At 38.8% G+C, this 26,626-nt stretch overlaps 2 protein-coding genes and 1 long non-coding RNA gene across 5 annotated transcripts; all 3 read right to left on the minus strand.

Annotated features, from left to right (window-relative positions):
* Positions 1–122: 122 nt before the first annotated feature.
* LOC117410212 (uncharacterized) lies at positions 123–4,245 on the minus strand. Its single transcript, XR_004545636.3, has 3 exons — positions 4,133–4,245; positions 2,703–2,852; positions 123–1,792 (listed from the first exon to the last, which is right to left on the minus strand). It is a non-coding gene; the product is annotated as an uncharacterized LOC117410212 (long non-coding RNA).
* Positions 4,246–8,179: 3,934 nt separating this feature from the next.
* Positions 8,180–10,285, minus strand: LOC131735982 (NAD(P)(+)--arginine ADP-ribosyltransferase 2-like). The gene is made up of 2 exons (XM_059021749.1): positions 9,849–10,285; positions 8,180–9,195 (listed from the first exon to the last, which is right to left on the minus strand). The coding sequence occupies exons 1-2, from the start codon at positions 9,909–9,911 to the stop codon at positions 8,473–8,475; spliced, it is 786 nt and encodes a 261-aa protein (XP_058877732.1). The 5' UTR covers positions 9,912–10,285; the 3' UTR covers positions 8,180–8,472.
* Positions 10,286–21,032: 10,747 nt separating this feature from the next.
* Positions 21,033–24,812, minus strand: LOC117410156 (NAD(P)(+)--arginine ADP-ribosyltransferase 1-like). Of its 3 annotated transcripts, XM_059021746.1 has the most exons (3): positions 24,674–24,798; positions 23,548–23,670; positions 21,033–21,804 (listed from the first exon to the last, which is right to left on the minus strand). In XM_059021746.1, exons 2-3 carry the CDS (start codon positions 23,602–23,604, stop codon positions 21,058–21,060), a joined length of 804 nt encoding a protein of 267 aa, XP_058877729.1. In that variant the 5' UTR covers positions 23,605–23,670; positions 24,674–24,798; the 3' UTR covers positions 21,033–21,057. The 3 variants fall into 3 exon arrangements, with proteins under 3 accessions (XP_058877729.1, XP_058877730.1, XP_058877731.1); XM_059021747.1 differs by lacking the exon at positions 23,548–23,670 and having other exon boundaries at positions 24,674–24,812; XM_059021748.1 differs by lacking the exon at positions 24,674–24,798 and having other exon boundaries at positions 23,522–24,312.
* Between the last annotated feature and the right edge of the window lie 1,814 nt (positions 24,813–26,626).

Consider the following 26,626-nt stretch of genomic DNA (forward strand, 5'->3'; position numbering starts at 1 on the left):
AGTAATCATCGACGGGACAAAAAAAAAAAAAAAAGTTTCTAGGTGTTTTAAAAATCTGTCGATAAATAAAGGGAGACACCTGTAGGGTCGCTGACGAAAATAAAACAAAATGAATCCACAACTCCAGTGTTTTTGAAATGTGCTTTATTGAAGCGAAGCCTTACAATATTTCAGAGATATGGACTTGTTATTTATGCAGCTATAACCCAGTTCAAGCTATTAATTAATGCAAGCTTGCAATTGCTTTATTAATCGCTTTAAAAAGAAACATTCTGAATTCTTCTCCCACTACAGCGTAATTAAAAACTAAGAATAAAAAAGACGATCAAATCTTTAATTTGTTCATTGTTAAAAAAAAATACTTATTTAAAAAAGAAAAAAATAGCGACACTTATGCTCTATGAAGATAGAAGAAATTGAATTTATTTCGATAATACAGCTATAGCCAGAAGTTTTGTATCACCCTGCAGAATTAACTAATGTTGCTTCATAAAGTTGAATGAAAGCTGCTGAATAATGTTACGTTAACATACTGGATTGAAAAAAAAAAAGATTTTTATTAAATGTGACATTTTTTAAATCTAACATAAAATACCACTGTGCTACTATTATGGATTCCGGTATAGACTTTTTGTTGAGATATCATTTTATAGTTTCTTTGATTACATGATAAATAAAATTATTATTATTTGTTTATTTAGCAGATGCCTTTATCCAAGGCGACTTACAGAGACTCGGGTGTGTGAACTATGCATCAGCTGCAGAGTCACTTACAACTACGTCTCACCCGAAAGTCGGAGCACAAGGAGGTTAAGTGACTTGCTCAGGGTCACACAATGAGTCAGTGGCTGAGGTGGGATTTGAACCGGAGACCTCCTGATTACAAGCCCCTTTCTTTAACCACTGGACCACACAGCCTCCTTAATATCTAAATTATGACTTTTTTAATATGGTTTCAATCCAAAAATTCTAAGTGATGCAAAACTTGGCCAGAGCTGTATCGATGACCAATACAGATGGGATTGCACCCCCAATGCTCCTGCAGTATCTAGCGTGTTTGCATGACTATGAGCGACCAAATAACACAGTCAGAGTGTGCTGGATCTTAAACAGAGTTGCGCCTCCCACAGTTGAAGTTACTTTTCTGGTTTTTAATATGTTCCAGTCGGATTTTATTTCCATTGACTAACATCACTTTAAATCTCTCAAAAGGTGGAATGAGAACCTCTTTTTCAGTATGGAATGCTGAATACTTTTCAATCGGCACACCCAGGCAGGTTCTTATTGTGAAGAGTGTTTTTTTTCCAAATTGCTTTGCTTTATTTTTTATGAGAGAGGTTGAAGCAAACTGGCCAAATCGTACAATTTTACCTGCAGCAGTCGTAAAAGTTAGGTTAACTCCTCTATACACGTCATAACATTCTTCCTTATTGGATCTCAGTCTTTTCAGGGCATCTGTCAAATAAAAATGCAACGCCTTGTATGGAAACATCGTGTAATTCGTTCCTCCTGTTCTTACTGCGGTGTTGAACGCGCTGTAAACGTCATTCATAGTGTAAACATAGATTGCTGTGGCTTGCTCCAAATTCAATTCCGTAATCTTTTTTTCCTGAATTAGTTTTGTTACGTTTATGAGTGCGATTTCCCATGCCTTTTGAAATGTTTTATTTTTATTTAATTCTGACTGGAGATAGTTTTTAATTTGTTTTATAGTTTCATCACTACAATTGACATATTGATCATCAAGGGCATCTTCAGCCATGTTCATTGGGATTGGGTCCTCACATTTTATCTGAAAAAAACAAACAAAAAAAACACAACAGTAAAGAACACGCGCATCAGAACCCCAGTTTAATGACCCGCACGAGCGCGGGCATGCCTGACACGCGCATTGTAAAGCAATAGAAGCGCGATGCTTTGCAAACAAGTGTAATATTAGCTTCACTTAATAATAAACCACAATGCAAAAACACCCCCCACGCGAAATGCAATCAACATACAAAATAAAATAAAGACTTGCATTTCGTTTAGAAATCAGAAACACACACAGCCCGGCTGACTTACAATTGTTACAAGATATCACATTATTTTTACATACAATTCCCCATTTATACAGTTGGGTTTTTACTGGAGCAATCTAGGTAAAGTACCTTGCTCAAGGATACAGCAGCAGTGTCCCCCACCTGGGATTGAACCCACGACCCTCCGGTCAAGAGTCCAGAGCCCTAACCACTACTCTACACTGCTAGATTTTGAAAGAATAAACGTGTGTCAAAATATGGTTTTAAAAAGGAGTGTAAACAGATCTATTACTTGCTGTAGTAACACATCGATAATAAATCGATTAATTTATGCCCGTGTGTATGATATAGGGGACGTGTGATCGCGTTGTACTGTCGCATGTGAATCCTCATCTACAAAAAAAAAAATAAACCGAAGAAAGGATTCTAGTGACTATAACTTTGTGAATGCGAAATGTACCCCTCCAAATAACGAATGCTTTAAAATTGTAATTATATGTGTTGCTTTTCTTTTTAATCCATTTAAACGAAGCAGAGCGATTAAATTGTGTAGTTCGGCTGTGCTATCCACAGCTATGGTCAAAACTGGAGAATGTAAATTGAAATACGGTTATGAAAGTTATGAAAGACATGAAAGACAAGCAGGTAAGCCCAGAACAACGAAATCTATAGAAGCACAACCTGTGGAAGCTCCAGCAATGCCGCGGCAGACAGAAGAAGAATCGAGAGCGCTGCGGGATTCATCTCCGCTGTTCCTTCTTCACCAACCGGATAAGAACTTCACAGACCTGTTTGTGGGAATCAGGGATGAGAACGAAACGTGTGCAGAATCTGTCAATAAAAGAAAGTATATTAAGTGTAATGAAATATTGATAAAAACTCCAACAAGTCTCAGTAGTTGCATTTGCTAGGTATAATGGAAACGTGCTAACAGAGCTCTTGTTATTGCGCGCACTCATTTGCAGACGTCAATTAATGAGTCTTCTTACACGGTAATCATGTAAATGCCTGATTTCAACAAGGCACGACTGGGGCAAACTTAGCCCTCACTTTGATTAATCCGTTTCTGTATGTAAGATTGGAACATCCACTAAACTCCTAAGTGACGGTTAAATCTGTACATGCATCAGTGGTTAATTTGTGCCGGGGTTTGGCGAGGCTCAGCTCCGGCACCTCTGGGCTTGAGGAGTCTCAGCCAGCCACCTCTTCAGCTATGAAAGTTAAAAATGTCATAAAATGTTTTGCTCTCAAATGGGTTTACCAGTTCAGCTGCGCGCCATAAAGATGACACTAGCTGCGAAAGAAGGACTGCGACTCTATTGTCGTTTTTTTTTTTTAAACATAAATGAGCTTACTCGATTTGAAAAACGTCTTGAACGATGCAAGCAAATTCCTACACTACGCGTTTGATTGAACGAGTCATACCCGACACGCTTCAATATGAAAGCTGAACACTCATTTCAATAAACAATGACAAATTAAGAACGGGCTCCTTTGAATACCTCTGCTTCCGATTCTTACTACTGCTTAATAACAGGAGCAACGTTTTATTTGGTATTGAACTTAAACACGTTCATGTTGTCTATACGCCTACCCGCGCGCAAGAACATTACCCTGTTAACTTCCCCTATTCAAAAACATATAGAAAAGAACAATTACATTTTATCTATCGTTTTTAGGAGGCACTTTGTTATCACGGTCTAAATAAATAACTGGTATATTTGAGTTTAAATAAATAAATAGAGAGAGAGAGAGAGAGAGAGAGATTGTTAGTCTATATTTGACTATTTATAGATAAGGCTGTATTTTTTCATAGTTATCAAGGACTTAACGATTTCTGTTAATTGTACATATTGCTGTGCAATACGTAGTTACCCGTGAAAATTCAAATTTCTGATAGAATAGAGTAAATATATATGTGTATATATATATATATATATAGAGAGAGAGAGAGAGAGAGAGAGAGAGAGAGATAGTTTTATCACTTCAAAATAAATACAGATCTAATGTAAATTTAGGTAATAGAGGTGTGTGAAAAAGTTTTTATTATTATTATTATTATTATTATTTGAAAACACAGAATCGTTATAAGGAACTTGAAATGCACTTACCTGACAAGTGGAATGAAGCTGCTCAGTCTTTCACTACAAAAGACAAGTGCTGGTTTAAGCACAAATACTGCAGGCTTTATAGACCCTCACAGCTCTGCAGAAATGGACAGGGGTCTGGTGCTTTTACAGCAGGCAGTAGCAGAGCAAAGATTATATCTTACATGTGGTCCAAAATGATTTCCTGTGGGTTTCAGAATAAAAAAATAGAGATCTACAGCCCAGGCCAAAAGTTTTGCATCAGAGTTTTAGGATTGTGACTTTATATATATATATATATATATATATATATATATATATATATATATATATATATATACACAGACGTGCTCAAATTTGTTGGTACCCCTCCACAAAAAACGAAGAATGCACAATTTTCTCTGAAATAACTTGAAACTGACAAAAGTAATTGGCATCCACCATTGTTTATTCCGTATTTAATAGAAATCAGACTTTGCTTTTGATTTTTTATTCAACGTAATATTGTAAATAATAAAACAAATCAAAATGGCATGGACAAAAATGATGGGACCGCTAACCTGATATTTTGTTGCACAACCTTTAGAGGCAATCACTGCAATCAAACGTTTTCTGTAGCTCTCAATGAGACTTCTGCACCTGTTAACAGGTAGTTTGGCCCACTCTTCCTGAGCAAACTGCTCCAGCTGTTTCAGGTTTGATGGGTGCCTTCTCCAGACTGCAAGTTTCAGCTCTTTCCATAGATGTTCGATAGGATTCAGATCAGGACTCATAGAAGGCCACTTCAGAATAGTCCAATGTTTTGTTCTTATCCATTCTTGGGTGCTTTTAGCTGTGTGTTTTGGGTCATTATCCTGTTGGAGGACCCATGACCTGCGACTGAGACAGAGCTTTCTGACACTGGGCAGTACGTTTCGCTCCAGAATGCCTTGATAGTCTTGAGATTTAATTGTGCCCTGCACAGACTCAAGGCACCCTGTGCCAGGCACAGCAAAGCAGCCCCAAAACATAACCAAGCCTCCTCCATGTTTCACTGTAGGTATGGTGTTCTTTTCTTTGAAAGCTTCATTTTTTCATCTGTGAACATAGAGCTGATGTGACTTGCCAAAAAGCTCCAGTTTTGACTCATCTGTCCAAAGGACATTCTCCCAGAAGGATTGTGGCTTGTCAATATGCATTTTAGCAAATTCCAGTCTGGCTTTTTTATGTTTTTCTTTCAAAAGTGGAGTCCTCCTGGGTCTTCTTCCATGGAGCCCACTTTCGCTCAAAAAGCGACGGATGGTGCGATCAGGAACTGACGTACCTTCACCTTGGAGTTCAGCTTGTATCTCTTTGGCAGTTATCCTTGGTTCTTTTTCTACCATTCGCACTATCCTTCTGTTCAATCTGAGGTTGATTTTCCTCTTGCGGCTGCATCCAGGGAGGTTGGCTACAGTTCCATGGACTTTATACTTCTTAATAATATTTGCAACTGTTGTCACAGGAACATCAAGCTGCTTGGAGATGGTCTTGTAGCCTTTACCTTTACCATGCTTGTCTATTATTTTCTTTCTGATCTCCTCAGACAACTCTCTCCTTTGCTTTCTCTGGCCCTGTTCAGTGTGGTGCACACAATGATACCAAACAGCACAGTGACTACTTTTCTCCATTTAAATAGGCTGAATGACTGATTACAAGATTGGAGACATGTGTGATACTAATTAAAGAAACTAATTCGTTTGAAATATCACTATAATCCAATTATTTATTATCTTTTCTAAGGGGTACCAACAAATGTGTCCAGGCCATTTTAGAATATATTTGTAGAATAAGCAATAATTAATCTCTTTTCACAGCTTCTTTGCTTTATTCTATGACATACCAAAGGCATGCAAGTATACATGATAAAATAGCTTTTAATTTCATCACTTTTCAGGAGGAATGAAGCATTATTTCAATGAGCTGTAAGGGTACCAACAAATTTGAGCACGTCTGTATATATATATATATATATATATATATATATATATATATATATATATATATATATATATATATATATATATATAATTTTGATATTTTATTTAACATCATGTAATCAAAGAAACTACAAAATAGGAAGCTATAATAGTAGTATTTCATTTTGGATTTTAAAATGTCACATTTTTATTTACAAGCTGGGCACTGTGCTGTATGTTTCACACTTCACCCCCATGTGTGTCTCCGTGGGTATCCTGTCTGTTTCACAGCTTTGTGTATGTCAGTGCAGTACCATATCCTGTTTCCCAAGGGACTATGTTTGAATATATATAAACGATTTCCGTGAAATGTACCCATAATATTACATTAAATATGTTAACGTAACGTTATTCAGCAGCTTTCATTCGACTTTACAAAATTTGTTGATTATATAGGATGATGGGCAGCAGTGTGGAGTCGTGGTTAGGGCTCTGCATTCTTGACCGGAGGGTCGTGGGTTTAGTCCCAGGTGGGGGACACTGCTGCTGTACCCTTGAGCAAAGTACTTTACCTAGATTGAACCAGTAAAAACCCAACTGTATAAATGGGGAATTGTATGTAAAAATAATGTGATATCTTGTAACAATTGTAAGTCGCCCAGGATAAGGGCGTCTGCTAAGAAATTAATAATGCATAATTTAAAAAAAAGTGGTCTGTGTTGCTTGGGGGATGGGGCATTTATCATCTCTGTCTTAATATATAACTGGTCCATTCTGTGTTTAAATAAATACATATTAATTGGAAAACCTTTAAATCTGATTACATTGGAGAATATTCTGTTATAGCAAAAACTGCATTATAGAATTGTGTCCTACTATAAAAATGCATTGTAGAATTTTCTCCTATCATAAACATGCATGGTTTAATTTTTTTCCTAAAAAAATGCATTGTAGAATTGTCTCCTGTTATAGAGATGCATTGTAGAATGTTCTCCTATTATAAAAATGCATTGCACATTTTTCTCAGAAACTAATCAGCAGAACCAGCCCTGACCGGTCCAAGCTGGGGGGTGATGTGTTTCACACATTCACACCTCACCCCCATGTGTGCCTCAGTGGGTATCCTGTCTGTTTCACAGCTTTCTATATGTGAGTGCAGTAGCATATCCTGTTTCACAAGGGACTATGCTTGAACTATATATATATATATATATATATATATATATTCAGTCATTGGACTCTATGAAGCTGAGTGAGTTCATTCTATATAGAGGGGGTGGAATTCAATATGTTAACAAGGGAACATTATTCAGCAGCTTTCACAGGACTCTATGAAGCTGAGGGAGTTCATTCTAGATAGAGGGGGTGGAATTCAATATGTTACCAAGGGAACATTATTCAGCAGCTTTCATTGGACTCTATGAAGCTGAGGGAGTTCATTCTATATAGAGGGGGTGGAATTCAATATGTTAACAAGGGAACATTATTCAGCAGCTTTCATTGGACTCTGTGAAGCTGAGGGAATTCATTCTATATACAGGGGGTGGAATTCAATATGTTAACAAGGGAACATTATTCAGCAGCTGGCACTGGACTCTATGAAGCAGTTCATTCTATAGGGTGAGGATGCTACGCTTGTGTCCAGAGCTGCACAGTTGAACACAGACTCCTCACGGAAACACACAGCAGTGCATTATGGGACAACAGTCATATAATTATCTCACCCAATCCAGCTTTGAGACCAAAGTCAAAGTTTTCATTTGTATGAATCTTTGTATGACTTCACAGAGAGGGGTGAGGGGATGGAAGGGGCTGCCCAGGGTAGTCATGCTGTCGAGGCTGAATCACCGGGATCCTTAAAGACCCGACTTGACGAAGTTCTGAGATCGATCAGCTGCTATGGGAACCGGACGAGAAAGAAAACGAATCGGTTCAAGACAGATCACATTTAAACAAGGTTTTTGTTTGTTTGTTTGTTTGTTTGTTCTTTAGTAATACAGTAATACACACAAAACAGTAATACTCTGTGTTAAAGTAATATTATTTAGCAGGTTTCATTCGACTTTATGAAGCAACACGTGTTAGTTTAATATTATTATTTATTTATTTCTTAGCAGACACCCTTATCCAGGGCAACTTACAATTGTTACAAGATATCACATTATTTTTACATACAATTACCCATTTATACAGTTGGGTTTTTTACTGGAGCAATCTAGGTAAAGTACCTTGCTCAAGGGTACAGCAGCAGTGTCCCCCACCTGGGATTGAACCCACGATCCTCCGGTCAAGAGTCCAGAGCCCCTAACCACTACTCCACACTGATGACCAGAAGGTGATGACGTAACTCTTTTATCCAGAGCTGTATCGATTATCACGTTAATAGAGATGGGATCACTCCCCCAATGCTCCTGCACAGTGTCTAGTTCAATTACACGAGTATGAGTACTTATTAAAAGCGCACTGGGGTTTAAAGACAGTAACACACTCCAGACAGTTGAAATTACTCCTCTGGTCTGCAATATGCTCCAGTCGGATTTCATTTCCATTGACTTTCATCACTTTAAATGCTTCAAAAGGTGGAATCAGCACCTCTTCCTGCTGTGGTTTCTCTGAATACTTTTTAATGGGCACGCCGAGGCAGGTTCTTATTGCGAACAGCGTTGCGTTTCCAAAGCCCTCCGCGACACTTTGGTTTAGAGAGGCTGATGCAAACTGCCCGAATCGAACAGTTTTATCTTCAGCCGTCTTGAATTTTACTTTAACTCCTCTGAACACATCATAACATGTATTCTTATTGGGTCTCAGAGCCTTCAGGGCGTCTGTCAAATGGAAATGCAACGCCTTGAACGGGAATTCGCTGTAACGTGTGCCTCCTGTTCGGATCGCGGCGTTGAACGCGCTGTAAACGTCATCCATGGTGTAAACATAGATGGCCGTGGCTTGCTCCAAACTCAGTTCCTTATGGCGTTGTCTTTTCGTTTCTCTCTGTGCGATTTTCCACGCCTTTTTAAGTGCTGGGTTTTTATTTAATTCTGATGGAAGATGAGTTGTGTTAATATTTTTTAACATCGTCTCTCTGCATCCCTGATATTGATCATCAAGGGCATCTTCAGCGAGGTCCATTGGTATTGAGGAGTCACATTTCATCTGCGGGAGAGAATAAAACACAACAGTAAAGAACACGCGCATCAGAACCCCAGTTTAACGACCCGCACGAGCGCGGGCGTCCCTGACACGCGCATTGTAAACAATAGAAGCACGATGCTTTGCAACCAAGTGTAATATTAGCTTCACTTAATAATAAACCACAATGCAAAAACATCCCCCACGCGAAATGCAATCAACATACAAAATAAAATAAAGACTTGCATTTCGTTTAGAAATCAGAAACACACACAGCCCGGCTTGCTGCAGAACATGTGTAGATTATTACAAAGTGGCATGGATCTGTAAATCATTAACTGTAAAAAATAACAACGCAGGTGAATGCCCCCTTCTTGCGCTGGACAGATCGATCTTTAGATTAAATATATTTCTGATCTTTGATGCAGCCGGTGTCTTTTTGCGTTGAAGGCATTTTAAAGAAACCACGCAGCTCTGCGCAGTGTGTGTTCAATCATTTACCAGGAAGGAAGCAAACTCGCGTCAGTCAATCAGGCAAACGTTTTGCAGTATTAATTAATTAACAAGAGATCATTAATAGGCATATTTACACACTTTCTTTCATGAAGTGAAATCCAGCCTTAGTTATGAAAGACAAGCAGGTAAGCGCAGAACAATGAAATCTATAGAAGCACAACCTGTGGAAGCTCCAGCAATGCCGCGGCAGACAGAAGAAGAATCGAGAGCGCTGCGGGATTCATCTCCCTTTTTTCCAAGTCCTTTAAATAGATTTTTTGGGTAGGAATTAAAGTTTAAACAATGCGAAATTCATTTCACTCGCTGTGAAGGAGAGGAGTAGTCCGCAGAATCACGTCAACCGGCGGCTGGACACCATTGGAGACTCGGACATTGGTGTTCAGATCGAGGGAATTCGTGTTCTGTAGTACGGGATACAAACGGTTTGTAGCACGGCGTCACCGCATACACAATTGCAGGCGCACCGCTTCAGGCACTGAGGCATGCTAGCTATCAGTTTCACTTTCCTCTCCCCTAGCACAGTTACTGCCGTCTCCTTAATGACTGTGTCACACTGGCTTCGGAGCAATAAGTTCTTTATCTATGTTTGAACTGCACAAGTCGCAGCTCCTGAGGAGCCGACAAACTGAGCCTGCATGCATGCATGCATGTATGTATGTATGTATGTATGTATGTATGTATGTATGTATGTATGTATGTATGCATGTATGTATGTATGTATGTATGTATGTATGTATGTATGTATGTAGGTATGTAGGTATGTATGTATGTCTGTCTCTCTCTCTCTCTCCACCCACTCACACACAAATAAGAACAGGAGAGAGAGAGAGAGAGAGAGAGAGAGAGAGAGAGAGAGAGAGAGAGAGAGAGAGAGAGAGAGAGAGAGAGATACACTCTGCCTATGTACTTTTGCATATTTTATACAAAAATACATTCTTAATAACAATAATTGCAACAATAGCAAAAATACATTTAAAAAAATAACTTGACCCCATCTTCCGGGTCATCTTGTGTTTGTTTGAAACGGTGACGGTGTTCAGTCACTCTCGCATTTCGTTTCACTGTTTGTTTTCACATCCTGTCTTGTTTGTGCGGTTCATCACATGCTAGAGCTCCGTTTCTTTACAGTTTAAAGGGATTGTTAGTAACTCATAAACACACAAACATCTTACTGGCTTTGCGCTTGCATTAGTCCAGGGGTCTGCAGCCCTGGTCCCGGAGAGCCGCAGAGTCTTCCGGTTTGTGTTCGAGTTCTCGAGTTCTCAATCGCTTAATTGAACCCTGGACTTTCTTAATCCGTCAACGCTAACTTTTTATTTTTCCAGCCATTGATGATTTAAAGCTGTATCATTCAGTGGGCAGCTCCCGACACCAGCAATCTTCACTTTGTTTTTTTGAACATGGCTTTCTATTCACTAATCTTTATCATGAGAAAGCCAATGGAAGCGTCGTGTGACGTCACGTTGTGTAAGCTTTCTTATAAGAGCATTTAGAATGTGAGAAAGAGATTCATCTTTAAAAACACGGCAAACCGGGGTAAACTAAATATAAATGCATAACCATTCCTCACACTGGTAGTAATACCTATGTATAGGGCGGCAGTGTGGAGTAGTGGTTAAGGCTCTGGACTCTTGACCAGAGGGTCGTGGGTTCAATCCCAGGTGGGGCACACTGCTGCTGTACCCTTGAGCAAGGTACTTTACCTAGATTGCTCCAGTAAAAACCCAACTGTATAAATGGGTAATTGTATGTAAAAAATAATGTGATATCTTGTAACAATTATAAGTCGCCCTGGATAAGGGCGTCTATTAAGAAATTAAAAAATAATTCAAATTTCTATAGTGCCTTATTTCACAAGGATCCCAAAGCGCTTTACAAATCAATCAATAAATAAATCAAATCTTGAATTGAAAAAAAAACAGTCTAAAAATCAATAAAATTGTATTTCTCTTTTAAAAAAAAAATGCGGTTTTAATTATAAAATGTGAAAGTAATGTAAGATAAAAAGCTAGTTATAGTTAAAATAAAACGCTGAAAAAATGTAATATTCTGACACCCTATAGCTTCAGACTAGCTAGCAGGTACACTTTTTGTCAGTCCTACTTACCTCCCTCTTACAAAGCACTGTGAAGTGTGTTGCGTGATCCAGTTTGATGTGTTGGAACCATCCAGTCATAGTTGCATCCACTCTACACAACATTCACTCACTCTCTAGACTTCAGCACGAAGCCACCACAGCGCGTAAGGGCCGGTTTCGCAGACCCCGATCAGCACTAGCATTAAATTAGTTAGGTGTGCTGAAGAAAGTCCCTCTCGTCACGTGACGCCTGCACGCGCTGGATTACCGGCAGGGGAGCGTCACCGTGAGATTTGTTTGCAGGTGGGTTTCAACATTAAAGACCAAACAACATTCTTTATTGATTTGCAAATGCTTTTTATTAAGCTGCAGATTTAAATCAGACAGAGAAGAAGAAAATTGATTACTTTTACATTTAAACAGCATTTTTTTTTTATACTAATACAAAAGTATGCGCGCTCAAAAGTATATGAAACAACTTAAAAGCGGCTTGTACTTCAATTTGTTAACATTATTCAGCAGATTTCATTCGACTTCATGAAGCGATTTTTGTTAGTTGCATAGGGTGATTCAAATCTTTTCGCCAGAGCTGTATCGATGACCACGTCAATACAGATGGGATTGCTCCCCCAATGCTCCTGCAGTATCTACAGTATTTGCATGAGTATGAGCGACCAAATAACACAGGAGACAGTCAGAGTGTGCTGGATTATAAACACAGTGGCGCCTCCGCGACAGTTGAAATAACTTTCGTGGTTTGTAATATTTCCCAGTCGGATTTCAGTTCCCTTGTCTTCCATCACTTTAAATCTCTCAAAAGGAGGAATCAGCACCTCTTCCTGCTTTGATCTCTCTGAATATTTTTTAATGGACACTCCGAGGCAGGTTTTTATTTTGAACAGCGTTCCTTTTCCAAAGCCCTCCGCTTCACTTTGTTCTACAAAGGTTGAAGCAAACTGCCCAAATCGTACAATGTCCCCTACAACCTTCGTACGATTTTTTACTCCTCTGAACACGTCATAGCATTTCGGCTCCTTGGCTTTCAGTGTTTGCAGGGCGTCTGTCAAATGAAAATGCCACGCCTTGAATGGAAAGTTGCTGTAATTGTTTCCTCCTGTTCTAACTTTATCGTTTAACGTGGCGCTGTGATTATGCTTACTGTCCATAGTGTAAACACGGATTGCCGTGGCTTGGAGAAGACTCAATTCCTTATATTTTGAATCGTTCATTATTTTCTCTGCTTCTATCCATGCCTCATGTAGTTTTGGGTATGCACCTAATTCTTTTAGAATATATTCATGGTTAAATTTCTTTAACATTTCATTTCTACAGCCGTCATATTGATCATCGAGGGCATCTTCAGCCAAGTTCATTTCTATTGGGTCCTCACATTTTATCTGAAAAAAAAACCACAACAGTAAAGAACACGCGCATCAGAACCCCAGTTTAATGACCCGCACGAGCCCGGGCATGCCTGACACGCGCATTGTAAAGCAATAGAAGCGCGATGCTTTGCAGCCAAGTGTAATATTAGCTTCACTTAATAACAAACCACAATGCAAAAACACCCCCCACGCGAAATGCAATCAACATACAAAATAAAATAAAGACTTGCATTTCATTTAGAACTCAGAAACACACACAGCCCGGCTTGCTGCAGAACATCTGTAGCTTATTACAAAGCGGATGGGTGTGTGAATGCGGGTCTTCAGAGAAGCTATGAGCTTATATATTTGCAATACATTGTACAGCTGCGGCCATAGGTTTTGCAAAACCCTACAGAATTAACTAAGTTGAATGAAACCTGCTGAATAATGTTACATTAACGTATTGAATTACACACCGCTTTATAGTTTTCCACATATATTTAATAAAAAACTGACAAATTATAAAATGTGACATTTTGAAATCTAAACTGAAATTCTGTAATACTATTATGACTGGTAGACTATATATATATATATATATATATATATATATATATATATATAGTCTACCATACATAATAGTATTACATATAAAATTATATCGCAAATATATATATATATATATATATATATATATATATATATATATATATATATATATATATATATATATATATATGCACTTAATCCTGTACTTTAGAGTACTGTAATCTGTCACAAGTGTTATTTAATCTGTAGTATTTTGTATTTAATTATATCCTGATGTAACTATCACTGACACTGTTATCTGCTCTGTTATTGAATCGTATTTTGTCACACTTGTACTTGCTAGAACCAAAGTCATTGTATTTATCTTGCTCTTAATTGTATTAATACTTGTACTGTGATTCTTGAAATGTATTTTTTGTTTACGACTGTAAGTTAAGGGCGTCTGCTAAGAAATAAATAATAAATAAATAATAATAATAATAATAATAATATATTAGCTCAAAGAGCCAGCTGCCCAGCGTTTCGATATGTTGTATAAAGGAGAAATATATTATTTTTTATTTATTTAATTGTTTCAATCCTAAAATTCACGGTGCTACAAAAGAAACGGCAATTTTCACGGCGAACTAAACATTAGGCAATGGGTACACTTCACGGAAATCGAGAAATCTGTGATAACCGTGAAAAAAAATAATAGTCTTAGTTACGAAAGACAAGCAGGTAAGCGCAGAACAATGAAATCTATAGAAGCACAACCTGTGGAAGCTCCAGCAATGCCGCGGCAGACAGAAGAAGAATCGAGAGCGCTGCGGGATTCATCTCCGCTGTTCCTTCTTCACCAACCGGATAAGAACTTCACAGACCTGTTTGTAGGACGTGCGAGGAATCTAACAACAAAGGAAGGAATATTTACTGTTATTAAATATTTCCTTATTATTATTATTTATTTCTTAGCAGACACCCTTATCCAGGGCGACTTACAATTGTTACAAGATATCACATTATTTTTACATACAATTACCCATTTATACAGTTGGGTTTTTACTGGAGCATTCTAGGTAAAGCACCTTGCTCAAGGGTACAGCAGCAGTGTCCCCCCCCACCTGGGATTGAACCCACGACCCTCACCACTACACACTCCACACCTTTGTGCAACCGTGCAACGGGCAGCAGTGTGGAGTAGTGGTTAGGGCTCTGGACTCTTGACCGGAGAGTCGTGGGTTCAATCCCAGGTGGGGGGGACACTGCTGCTGTACCCTTGAGCAAGGTACTTTACCTAGATTGCTCCAGTAAAAACCCAGCTGTATAAATGGGTAATTGTATGTAAAAATAATGTGATATCTTGTAACAATTGTAAGTCGCCCTGGATAAGGGCGTCTGCTAAGAAACAAAAAAACCTTGGGTATTTTTGTACACGTGAAAGGTATTTGAACAAATAATAACAAGCATAATACAGAGAAGATCCAATGCAAATATATATATATATATATATATATATATATATATATATATATATATATATATATATAAAAACACCAATCTGCTTCTAATAGATTAATAAATAATACAGGGGTTAATTTGTGCCGGATCCCAGATCTGATGCCTTTTTGAGCGAGTGGGGAGAACCGTATCTACAAATTAACCCCTGAATGCAATAATAAGTTCATTTATAAATCGTGTTTTGAAAATGTGTTTATATTGAGTTTCCCCGTGAAAACGAATCTGGAGAAAGAAACAAGTAGATATTTTAAGCAGAGTAACTTTCTTCAGCCTTGGACTTGAATAAGAGAATTAATCAGAATTAACAGAGACGCAAAATCAGCTGGGATGAAAAACAAATAGAAGCGGTTGATCCGTCTTACCTCGAATTCAGAAGAGCCGGAGTGAATCTTCACTTTTTGACTCCTCTTTTTATACACTAATCTCTAGCGTGAGTGAGCCAATAGCAGCGCTGTGTTTTAAAGATTATCAAGAAAGGAAACGGTTACAGGAACTTGAAATGCACTTACCTGACAAGTCGAAAGAAGCCACTCAGCGTTTCCCTCCAAATTAGGAGTTTATTTCACCCCCGCTCCCCCACCATCACCCCCGCCCCCCTACCACCACCATCACCTAAGGTGACGACTGCTTTTCACTCATTGCAAAATATTTTAATCATATTAGAAAAACGCATGCAGTTGTAGATATTTTTTTTCTTCTCATTTTGCAAAAGTTGCATTGGTCGAATTATTGTTATTATTATTTTTTTTTAATATTGCAAAAAATGCATTGGAGAATTTTCTCCTGTAGCGATCTGGCGATCATTTAAAAAAAAGAAAAAAAATAAAAGAAAAAAAGAAAAAACAACGAGCTTCTTGAGAAAGATGCAAAACCTGTGGTTTGGCTGCTCAGAGACGCTTTTAATGTGAAACTAGCTCAAATATAAAGTAATAAATATAACACAAAATAAAATCACTATTTACAAGTGAGGTGTTGTTTTCACCCCCATCATATTACAACCATGCATTGTAGATTTTTCTCCTATTACAAAAATGCATTGTAGATTTTTCTCCTATTACAAAAATGCATTGCAGATTTTTCTCTTATTACAAAAATGCATTGTAGATTTTTCTCCTATTACAAAAATGCATTGCAGATTTTTCTCCTATTATAAAAATGCATTGTAGATTTTTCTCCTATTACAAAAATGCATTGCAGATTTTTCTCCTATTATAAAAATGCATTGCAGATTTTTCTCCTATTATAAAAATGCATTGTAGATTTTTCTCCTATTACAAAAATGCATTGTAGATTTTTCTCCTATTACGACAAATGCATATCTGAACCCTAAATGACCTCTGGTGCTAATGCAGACAGACAGACACACTCTTCAGACTCCAAGTGTCTGCTGGCTTGTTTTAACAAAACCACGAGCTTCTTGAGAAAGATGCAATACCTGTGGTTTGGCTGCTCAGAGACGCTTTTAATGTGAAGTGAAACCACAATTCTGTCAGCATTTCCTGTGTGCGACAGGACAAGCAGAATGTACAGCTACGGTTTTTCATAACCTAGAGTTTTAGGATTGAGACATAACAATAAAAAATAAACTATTTGAACATGATTTAGATATTTTATTTAACATCTTGTAATCAAAGAAACTACAAAATGATATCTCTATGAAGCTGAGGGAGTTCATTCTATATAGAGGGTGTGGAATTCAATATGTTAACAAGGGAACATTATTCAGCAGCTTTCATTGGACTCTATGAAGCAGTTCATTCTATAAGGTGAGGATGCTACGCTTGTGTCCAGATCTGCACAGTTGAACACAGACTCCTCAAGGAAACACACAGCAGTGTATCATGGGACAACAGTCATATAATTATCTCACCCATCCAGCTTTGAGACCAAAGTCAAAGTTTTCATTTGTATGAATCTTTGTATGACTTCACAGAGAGGGGTGAGGGGATGGAAGGGGCTGCCCAGGGTAGTCATGCTGTCGAGGCAGAATAACCGGGATCCTTAAAGACCCGACTTGACGAAGTTCTGAGATCGATCAGCTGCTATGGGAACCGGACGAGAAAGAAAACGAATCGGTTCAAGACGGATCACATTTAAACAAGGTTTTTTGTTTGTTAGTTTGTTTATTCTTTAGTAATACAGTAATACACACAAAACAGTAATACGCTGTGTTAAAGTAATATTATTTAGCAGGTTTCATTCGACTTTATGAAGCAACACGTGTTAGTTTAATATTATTTAATATTCTTAGCAGACACCCTTATCCAGGGCGACTTACAATTGTTACAAGATATCACATTATTTTTACCCATTTATACAGTTGGGTTTTTTACTGGAGCAATCTAGGTAAAGTACCTTGCTCAAGGGTACAGCAGCAGTGTCCCCCACCTGGGATTGAACCCACGACCCTCCGGTCAAGAGTCCAGAGCCCCTAACCACTACTCCACACTGATGACCAGAAGGTGATGACGTAACTCTTTTATCCAGAGCTGTATCGATTATCACGTTAACAGAGATGGGATTACTCCCCCAATGCTCCTGCACAGTGTCTAGTTCAATTACACGAGTATGAGTACTTATTAAAAGCGCACTGGGGTTTAAAGACAGTAACACACTCCAGACAGTTGAAATGACTCCTCTGGTCTGCAATATGCTCCAGTCGGATTTCATTTCCATTGACTTTCATCACTTTAAATGCTTCAAAAGGTGGAATCAGCACCTCTTCCTGCTGTGGTTTCTCTGAATACTTTTTAATGGGCACGCCGAGGCAGGTTCTTATTGCGAACAGCGTTGCGTTTCCAAAGCCCTCCGCGACACTTTGGTTTAGAGAGGCTGATGCAAACTGCCCGAATCGAACAGTTTTATCTTCAGCCGTCTTGAATTTTACTTTAACTCCTCTGAACACATCATAACATGTATTCTTATTGGGTCTCAGAGCCTTCAGGGCGTCTGTCAAATGGAAATGCAACGCCTTGAACGGGAATTCGCTGTAACGTGTGCCTCCTGTTCGGATCGCGGCGTTGAACGCGCTGTAAACGTCATCCATGGTGTAAACATAGATGGCCGTGGCTTGCTCCAAACTCAGTTCCTTATGGCGTTGTCTTTTCGTTTCTCTCTGTGCGATTTTCCACGCCTTTTTAAGTGCTGGGTTTTTATTTAATTCTGATGGAAGATGAGTTGTGTTAATATTTTTTAACATCGTCTCTCTGTATCCCTGATATTGATCATCAAGGGCATCTTCAGCGAGGTCCACTGGTATTGAGGAGTCACATTTCATCTGCGGGAGAGAATAAAACACAACAGTAAAGAACACGCGCATCAGAACCCCAGTTTAACGACCCGCACGAGCGCGGGCGTCCCTGACACGCGCATTGTAAACAATAGAAGCACGATGCTTTGCAAACAAGTGTAATATTAGCTTCACTTAATAATAAACCACAATGCAATAACATCCCCCACGCGAAATGCAATCAACATACCAAATAAAATAAAGACTTGCATTTCGTTTAGAAATCAGAAACACTCACAGCCCGGCTTGCTGCAGAACATGTGTAGATTATTACAAAGTGGCATGGATCTGTAAATCATTAACTGTAAAAAATAACAACGCAGGTGAATGCCCCCTTCTTGCGCTGGACAGATCGATCTTTAGATTAAATATATTTCTGATCTTTGATGCAGCCGGTGTCTTTTTGCGTTGAAGGCATTTTAAAGAAACCGCGCAGCTCTGCGCAGTCGTGTGTTCAATCATTTACAGGAAGGAAGCTAACTCGCGTCAGTCAATCAGGCAAACGTTTTGCAGTATTAATTAATTAACAAGAGATCATTAATATGCATATTTACACACTTCCTTTCATGAAGTGAAATCTGCGATAACCTTAAAAAAAAAATCCAGCCTTAGTTATGAAAGACAAGCAGGTAAGCGCAGAACAATGAAATCTATAGAAGCACAACCTGTGGAAGCTCCAGCAGTCCCGCGGCAGACAGGAGAAGAATCGAGAGCGCTGCGGGATTCATCTCCCTTTTTACCAAGTCCTTTAAATAGATTTTTTGGGTAGGAATTAAAGTTTAAACAAGGCGAAATTAATTTCACTCGCTGTGAAGGAGAGGAATAGTCCGCAGAATCACGTCAACCGGGCGGCTGGACACCATTGGAGACTCGGATATTGGTGTTCAGATCGAGGGAATTCGTGTTCTGTAGTACGGGATACAAACGGTTTGTAGCACGGCGTCACCGCATACACAATTGCAGGCGCACCGCTTCAGGTACTGAGGCATGCTAGCTATCAGTTTCACTTTCCTCTCCCCTAGCACAGCTACTGCCGTCTCCTTAATGACTGTGTCACACTGGCTTCGGAGCAATAAGTTCTTTATCTATGTTTGAACTGCACAAGTCGCAGCTCCTGAGGAGCCGACAAACTGAGCCTGCATGCATGCATGTATGTATGTATGTATGTATGTATGTATGTATGTATGTATGTATGTATGCATGTATGTATGTATGTATGTATGTATGTATGTATGTATGTAGGTATGTATGTATGTCTGTCTCTCTCTCTCTCTCCACCCACTCACACACAAATAAGAACAGGAGAGAGAGAGAGAGAGAGAGAGAGAGAGAGAGAGATACACTCTGCCTATGTACTTTTGCATATTTTATACAAAAATACATTCTTAATAACAATAATTGCAACAATAGCAAAAATACATTTAAAAAAATAACTTGACCCCATCTTCCGGGTCATCTTGTGTTTGTTTGAAACGGTGACGGTGTTCAGTCACTCTCGCATTTCGTTTCACTGTTTGTTTTCACATCCTGTCTTGTTTGTGCGGTTCATCACATGCTAGAGCTCCGTTTCTTTACAGTTTAAAGGGATTGTTAGTAACTCATAAACACACAAACATCTTACTGGCTTTGCGCTTGCATTAGTCCAGGGGTCTGCAGCCCTGGTCCCGGAGAGCCGCAGAGTCTTCCGCTTTGTGTTCGAGTTCTCGAGTTCTCAATCGCTTAATTGAACCCTGGACTTTCTTAATCCGTCAACGCTAACTTTTTATTTTTCCAGCCATTGATGATTTAAAGCTGTATCATTCAGTGGGCAGCTCCCGACACCAGCAATCTTCACTTTGTTTTTTTGAACATGGCTTTCTATTCACTAATCTTTATCATGAGAAAGCCAATGGAAGCGTCGTGTGACGTCACGTTGTGTAAGCTTTCTTATAAGAGCATTTAGAATGTGAGAAAGAGATTCATCTTTAAAAACACGGCAAACTGGGGTAAACTAAATGTAAATGCATCACCATTCCTCACACTGGTAGTAATACCTATGTATAGGGCAGCAGTGTCGTGGGTTCAATCCCTGGTGGGGGACACTGCTGCTGTACTCTTGATCAAGGTACTTTACCTAGATTGCTCCAGTAGAAACCCAACTGTATAAATGGGGAATTTTACGTAAAAATAATGTGATATCTTGTAACAATTGTAGGTCGCCCTGGATAAGGGCGTCTGCTAAGAAATAAATAATAATAGCAGTGTGATCCAGTCCTGGTTTCACTAGGAGTTTAATAATAAGACACACCTGAGCTTGTTAGCTAGACACACTGGGGGCTGATCAAGCTGGTAGTAAAACCTGGACTGGATGACACTGCTGTGGAACAGGAGTCTGATTACCATCCCTGCATCACACGTCCCCATGGGTTGCTAGTTTGCAGGTATGTTTCAAGATTAAAGACCAAACAGCATTCTTTATTGATTTGCAAATGATTTTTTTTTATTAAGCTGCAGATTTAAATCAGACAGAGAAGAAGAAAATTGTTTACTTTTACATTTAAACAGCTTTTTTTTGTAGTAGTAGTAGTAATAGAGTAATACAGAGGTATCTAGTGTGTTTGCATGAGTATGAGTGGCCAAATAACACAGAAGACAGTCAGAGTGTGCTGGATTTTAAACACAGTGGCGCCTCCCATAATATGTTCCAGTTGGATTTCATTTCCATTCACTTTAGTCACTCGAAATATTTCAAAAGGTGGAATGAGCACCTCTTGTTGCGATTTATTGTATGAATACTTTTCAATGGACACACCAAAGCAGCTTGTTATTGTGAACAATGTTCCTTTTGTGGAGCCCCCTGTTCCTTTTCTAAACCCCTCTGCCACGCTTTTGTTTTCAGAGGTTGAAGCAAAGTACCCAAAACGTACAATGTCCCCTACAACCTTCGTACGATTTTGTACTCCTCTGAACACGTCATAGCATTTCGGCTCCTTGGCTTTCAGTGTTTGCAGGGCGTCTGTCAAATGAAAATGCCACGCCTTGAATGGAAAGTTGCTGTAATTTTTTCCTACTGTTCTAACTGCTTTGTTTAACGTGGAGCTGTGACTATGCTTACTGTCCATAGTGTAAACATGGATTGCCGTGGCTTGGAGAAGACTCAGTTCCTGAGAGTTTAGCTTCTTCATTCTTTCTTCTGCTTCTATCCATGCCTGTCGTACTTCTTTGTATGCATTTAATTCTTTTAGAAGAATATATTCACGGTTAAATTTTTTTAACATTTCATCTCTACAGGCGCGATATTTATCATCAAGGGCATCTTCAGCCATGTCCATTGGTGTTGGGTCCTCACATTTTTTCTGAAAAAAAAACAATAAAGAACACGCGCATCAGAACCCCAGTTTAATGACCCGCACGAGCCCGGGCATGCCTGACACGCGCATTGTAAAGCAATAGAAGCGCGATGCTTTGCAGCCAAGTGTAATATTAGCTTCACTTAATAACAAACCACAATGCAAAAACATCCCCCACGCGAAATGCAATCAACATACAAAATAAAATAAAGACTTGCATTTCATTTAGAAATCAGAAACACACACAGCCCGGCTTGCTGCAGAACATCTGTAATTTATTACAAAGCCGGATGGGTGTGTGAATGCGGGTCTTCAGAGAAGCTATGAGTTTATATATTTGCAATGTATTGTACAGCTGCGACCATAGGTTTTGCAAAACCCTACAGAATTAACTAAGTTGAATGAAACCTGCTGAATAATGTTACATTAACATATTGAATTACACACCAGCGCTTTGTAGTTTTCCCCATATATTTAATAAAAAACTGACACTGAAATGTGACATTTCGAAATCTAAAATGAAATTCTGAAATACTATTATGGCTGGTAGACTATATATATATATATATATATATATATATATATATATATATATATATATATATATATATATATATATATATATATATATATATATATATGCATTTAATCCTGTACTTTAGAGTACTGTAATCTGTCACAAGTGTTATTTAATCTGTAGTATTTTGTATTTAATTGTATCCTGATGTAACTATCACTGTCACTTTTATCTGCTCCGTTATTGAATCGTATTTTGTCACACTTGTACTTGCTAGAACCGAAGTCATTGTATTTATCTTGCTCTTAATTTTATTAATACTTGTACTGTGATTCTTGAAATGTATTTTTGTTTACGACTGTAAGTCGCCCTGGATAAGGGCGTCTGCTAAGAAATAAATAAATAATAACAATAATAATAATAATAATAATATATTAGCTCAAAGAGCCAGCTGCCCAGCGTTTCGATATGTTGTATAAAGGAGAAATATATTATTTTTTATTTATTTAATTGTCTCAGTCCTAAAATTGTAGGTGCTACAAAACGTTTGCCCGCTGCTGTACAATCGTGGTCAGCCCCAAACGACATTTCTCAGTCAGATGAATTCTAAAGAGGGCTGTTTTTTTCACCATAAAACTTGCTTACTTCACAGTCTAGAGAGTTCAAGATATTTCACGATTTAAACATAATATTAACATAAGCAGAAACCAGTCGCTTTGTCACATTGAACGCGGATCATTCTTTCTACAGTTATTCAATCAAATGTTCCTAAATATTGACCCCACGGCAAAGGCAGCTTCCTTTTGCACCAGAACTCGAGAACGGGCGACCTCTGGAGGACAAAAGTGAGCCATGCAGGTGCCTGCTCTAAACTCTCTGGGCGTCTGGCCGGTAGGGGTCGCTGTAGAGGGCGCCCTTTCTAGACCGATGAGGTGAAACAGTCCCTGCTGTTTTTACATCCTTAACCTACTGGCGCGCCAGAGCCAAAGAAACCGCGCAGCTCTGCGCAGTGTGGGTTCAATCATTTACCAGGAAGGAAGCAAACTAAACCGGCTGCCAGGTTCCTGAACGCAGCGTGACAGGCAGCGCCTCAATCAGGCAAACATTGGCCTGATTTATTTTTAATTGATTAAACAAGTGGATATTTAGACTGTTCTTTAAGAAACGGCAATTTTCACAGCGAACTAAACATTAGGCAATGGGTACATTTCAAATGGAGAAATCTGTGTAACCGTGAAAAAAAATGCCGCGGCAGACAGGAGAAGAATCGAGAGCGCTGCGGGATTCATCTCCGCTGTTCCTTCTTCACCAACCGGATAAGAACTTCACAGACCTGTTTGTGGGACGTGTGGATTCTACAAAGGAAAGAATATTTACTGTAATCAAATATTCATAAAAACTCCAAGTCACAGTAGTTACTCCAGCTCAGTCACAATAAAGGATGGAGGAAAAATAAACTAGACATGACCGGGGCCAGGTTATACACAAAAAGAACAAACACATTTGCAGACGTCAAATTAATGAATGTCCTTATTATTTCTTTCTTAGCAGACGCCCTTATCCAGGGTGACTTACAATTGTTACAAGATATCAGTAGTAGTGGTTAGGGCTCTGGACTCTTGACCGGAGGGTCGTGGGTTCAATCCCAGGTGGGGGACACTGCTGCTGTACCCTTGAGCAAGGTACTTTACCTAGATTGCTCCAGTAAAAACCCAACTGTATAAATGGGTAACTGTATGTAAAAATAATGTGATATCTTGTGTCAGGAAACAAATGAAAAAAACCTTGGGTATTTTTGTACACGTGAAAGGTATTTGAACAAATAATAACAAGCATAATACAGAGAAGATCCAATGCAAATATTAAAAATAAAAAAACACCAATCTGCTTCTAATAGATTAATAAATAATACAATCAGGGGACAATTTGGGCCGGAACGCACTTAACAACAGAGTCGCTCCTATTCATCAGATCAGTCGATCCGCCCGTTGGTATTGTTTGCGACACCAGCAATAAGACACGACCCCCCCTCCCCCCCCTCCCCCCCTCCGCCACCTCCCATAAATAAAAAATGCGATCGCACTTCCTTAATTCATGATAAGATCCGTTATCTTTGTATCTACAAATTAACCCGTGAATGCAATAATACGTTCATTTATTAAGAGTATTTTGCAAATGTGTTTATATTGGGTTTGGTGCTTCCCTCCTGAAAACGAATCTGGAGAAAGAAACAAGTGGATATTTTCAGCAGAGTAACTTTCTTCAGCGCTGGACTGGAATAGGAGAATGAATCGGAATGAACAGAGACGCAAAATCAGCTGGGATGAAAAACAAATAGAAGCGGTTGATCCGTCTTACCTCAAATCCAGAAGAGCCGGAGTGAATCTTCACTTTGTGACTTCTCTTTTTCATACACTAATCGTTATGAGGAGAGAGACAATAGCAGCGCTGTGTTATAAAGATTATCAAGAGCAGGAAACGGTTACAGGAACTTGAAATGCACTTACCTGACAAGTCGAATGAAGCCACTCAGCGTTTCCCTCCAAATTAGGAGTTTATTTCACCCCCGCCCCCGCACCATCACCCCCGCCCTCCTACCACCACCATCACCTAAGGTGACGACTGCTTTTCACTCACTGCAAAATATTTTAATCATATTAGAAAAACGCATGCAGTTGTAGATATTTTTTTTTCTCATTTTGCAAAAGTTGCATTGGTCGAATTATTGTTATTATTATTATTTTAATATTGCAAAAAATGCATTGGAGAATTTTCTCCTTTAGCGATCTGGCGATCATTTAAAAATAAATAAAAGAAAAAATGAAAAAACAACGAGCTTCTTGAGAAAGATGCAAAACCTGTTGTTTGGCTTCTCAGAGATGCTTTTAATGTGAAGTGAAACCACAATTCTGTCAGCGTTTCCTCTGTGCAACACGACAAGCAGAATGTACAGATACAGTTTTTCATAACCTAGAGTTTTAGGATTGAGTCATAACAATAAAAAATGAACTATTTGAACATGATTTAGATATTTTATTTAACATCATGTAATCAAAGAAACTACAAAATGATATCTCTATGAAGCTGAGGGAGTTAATTCTATATAGAGGGGGTGGAATTCAATATGTTAACAAGGGAACATTATTCAGCAGCTTTCATTGGACTCTATGAAGCTGAGGGAGTTAATTCTATATAGAGGGTGTGGAATTCAATATGTTAACAAGGGAACATTATTCAGCAGCTTTCATTGGACTCTGAAGCTGAGGGAGTTCATTCTATATAGAGGGGGTGGAATTCAATATGTTAACAAGGGAACATTATTCAGCAGCTTTCATTGGACTCTATGAAGCTGAGGGAGTTCATTCTATATTGAGGGTGTGGAATTCAATATGTTAACAAGGGAACATTATTCAGCAGCTTTCATTGGACTCTATGAAGCTGAGGGAGTTCATTCTATATTGAGGGTGTGGAATTCAATATGTTAACAAGGGAACATTATTCAGCAGCTTTCATTGGACTCTATGAAGCTGAGGGAGTTCATTCTATATTGAGGGTGTGGAATTCAATATATTAACAAGGGAACATTATTCAGCAGCTTTCATTGGACTCTATGAAGCTGAGGGAGTTCATTCTATATAGAGGGTGTGGAATTCAATATGTTAACAAGGGAACATTATTCAACAGCTTTAGAACATTATTCAGCAGGCGAAATTAATTTCACTCGCTGTGAAGGAAAGGAATAGTCCGCAGAATCACGTCAACCGGGCGGCTGGACACCATTGGAGACTCGGACATTGGTGTTCAGATCGAGGGAATTCGTGTTCTGTAGTACGGGATCAAACGGTTTGTAGCACGGCGTCACCGCATACACAATTGCAGGCGCACCGCTTCAGGCACTGAGGCATGCTAGCTATCAGTTTCACTTTCCTCTCCCCTAGCACAGCTACTGCCGTCCCCTTAATGACTGTGTCACACTGGCTTCGGAGCAATAAGTTCTTTATCTATGTTTGAACTGCACAAGTCGCAGCTCCTGAGGAGCCGACAAACTGAGCCTGCATGCATGCATGTATGTATGTATGTATGTATGTATGTATGTATGTATGTATGTATGTATGTATGTATGTATGTATGTATGTATGTATGTATGTATGTATGTATGTATGTATGTATGTAGGTATGTATGTATGTATGTATGTATGTATGTCTGTCTCTCTCTCTCTCTCCACCCACTCACACACAAATAAGAACAGGAGAGAGAGAGAGAGAGAGAGAGAGAGAGATACACTCTGCCTATGTACTTTTGCATATTTT

This window comes from Acipenser ruthenus, unplaced genomic scaffold (assembly GCF_902713425.1).
Source record: "Acipenser ruthenus unplaced genomic scaffold, fAciRut3.2 maternal haplotype, whole genome shotgun sequence".
Lineage (NCBI taxonomy): Eukaryota > Metazoa > Chordata > Actinopteri > Acipenseriformes > Acipenseridae > Acipenser > Acipenser ruthenus.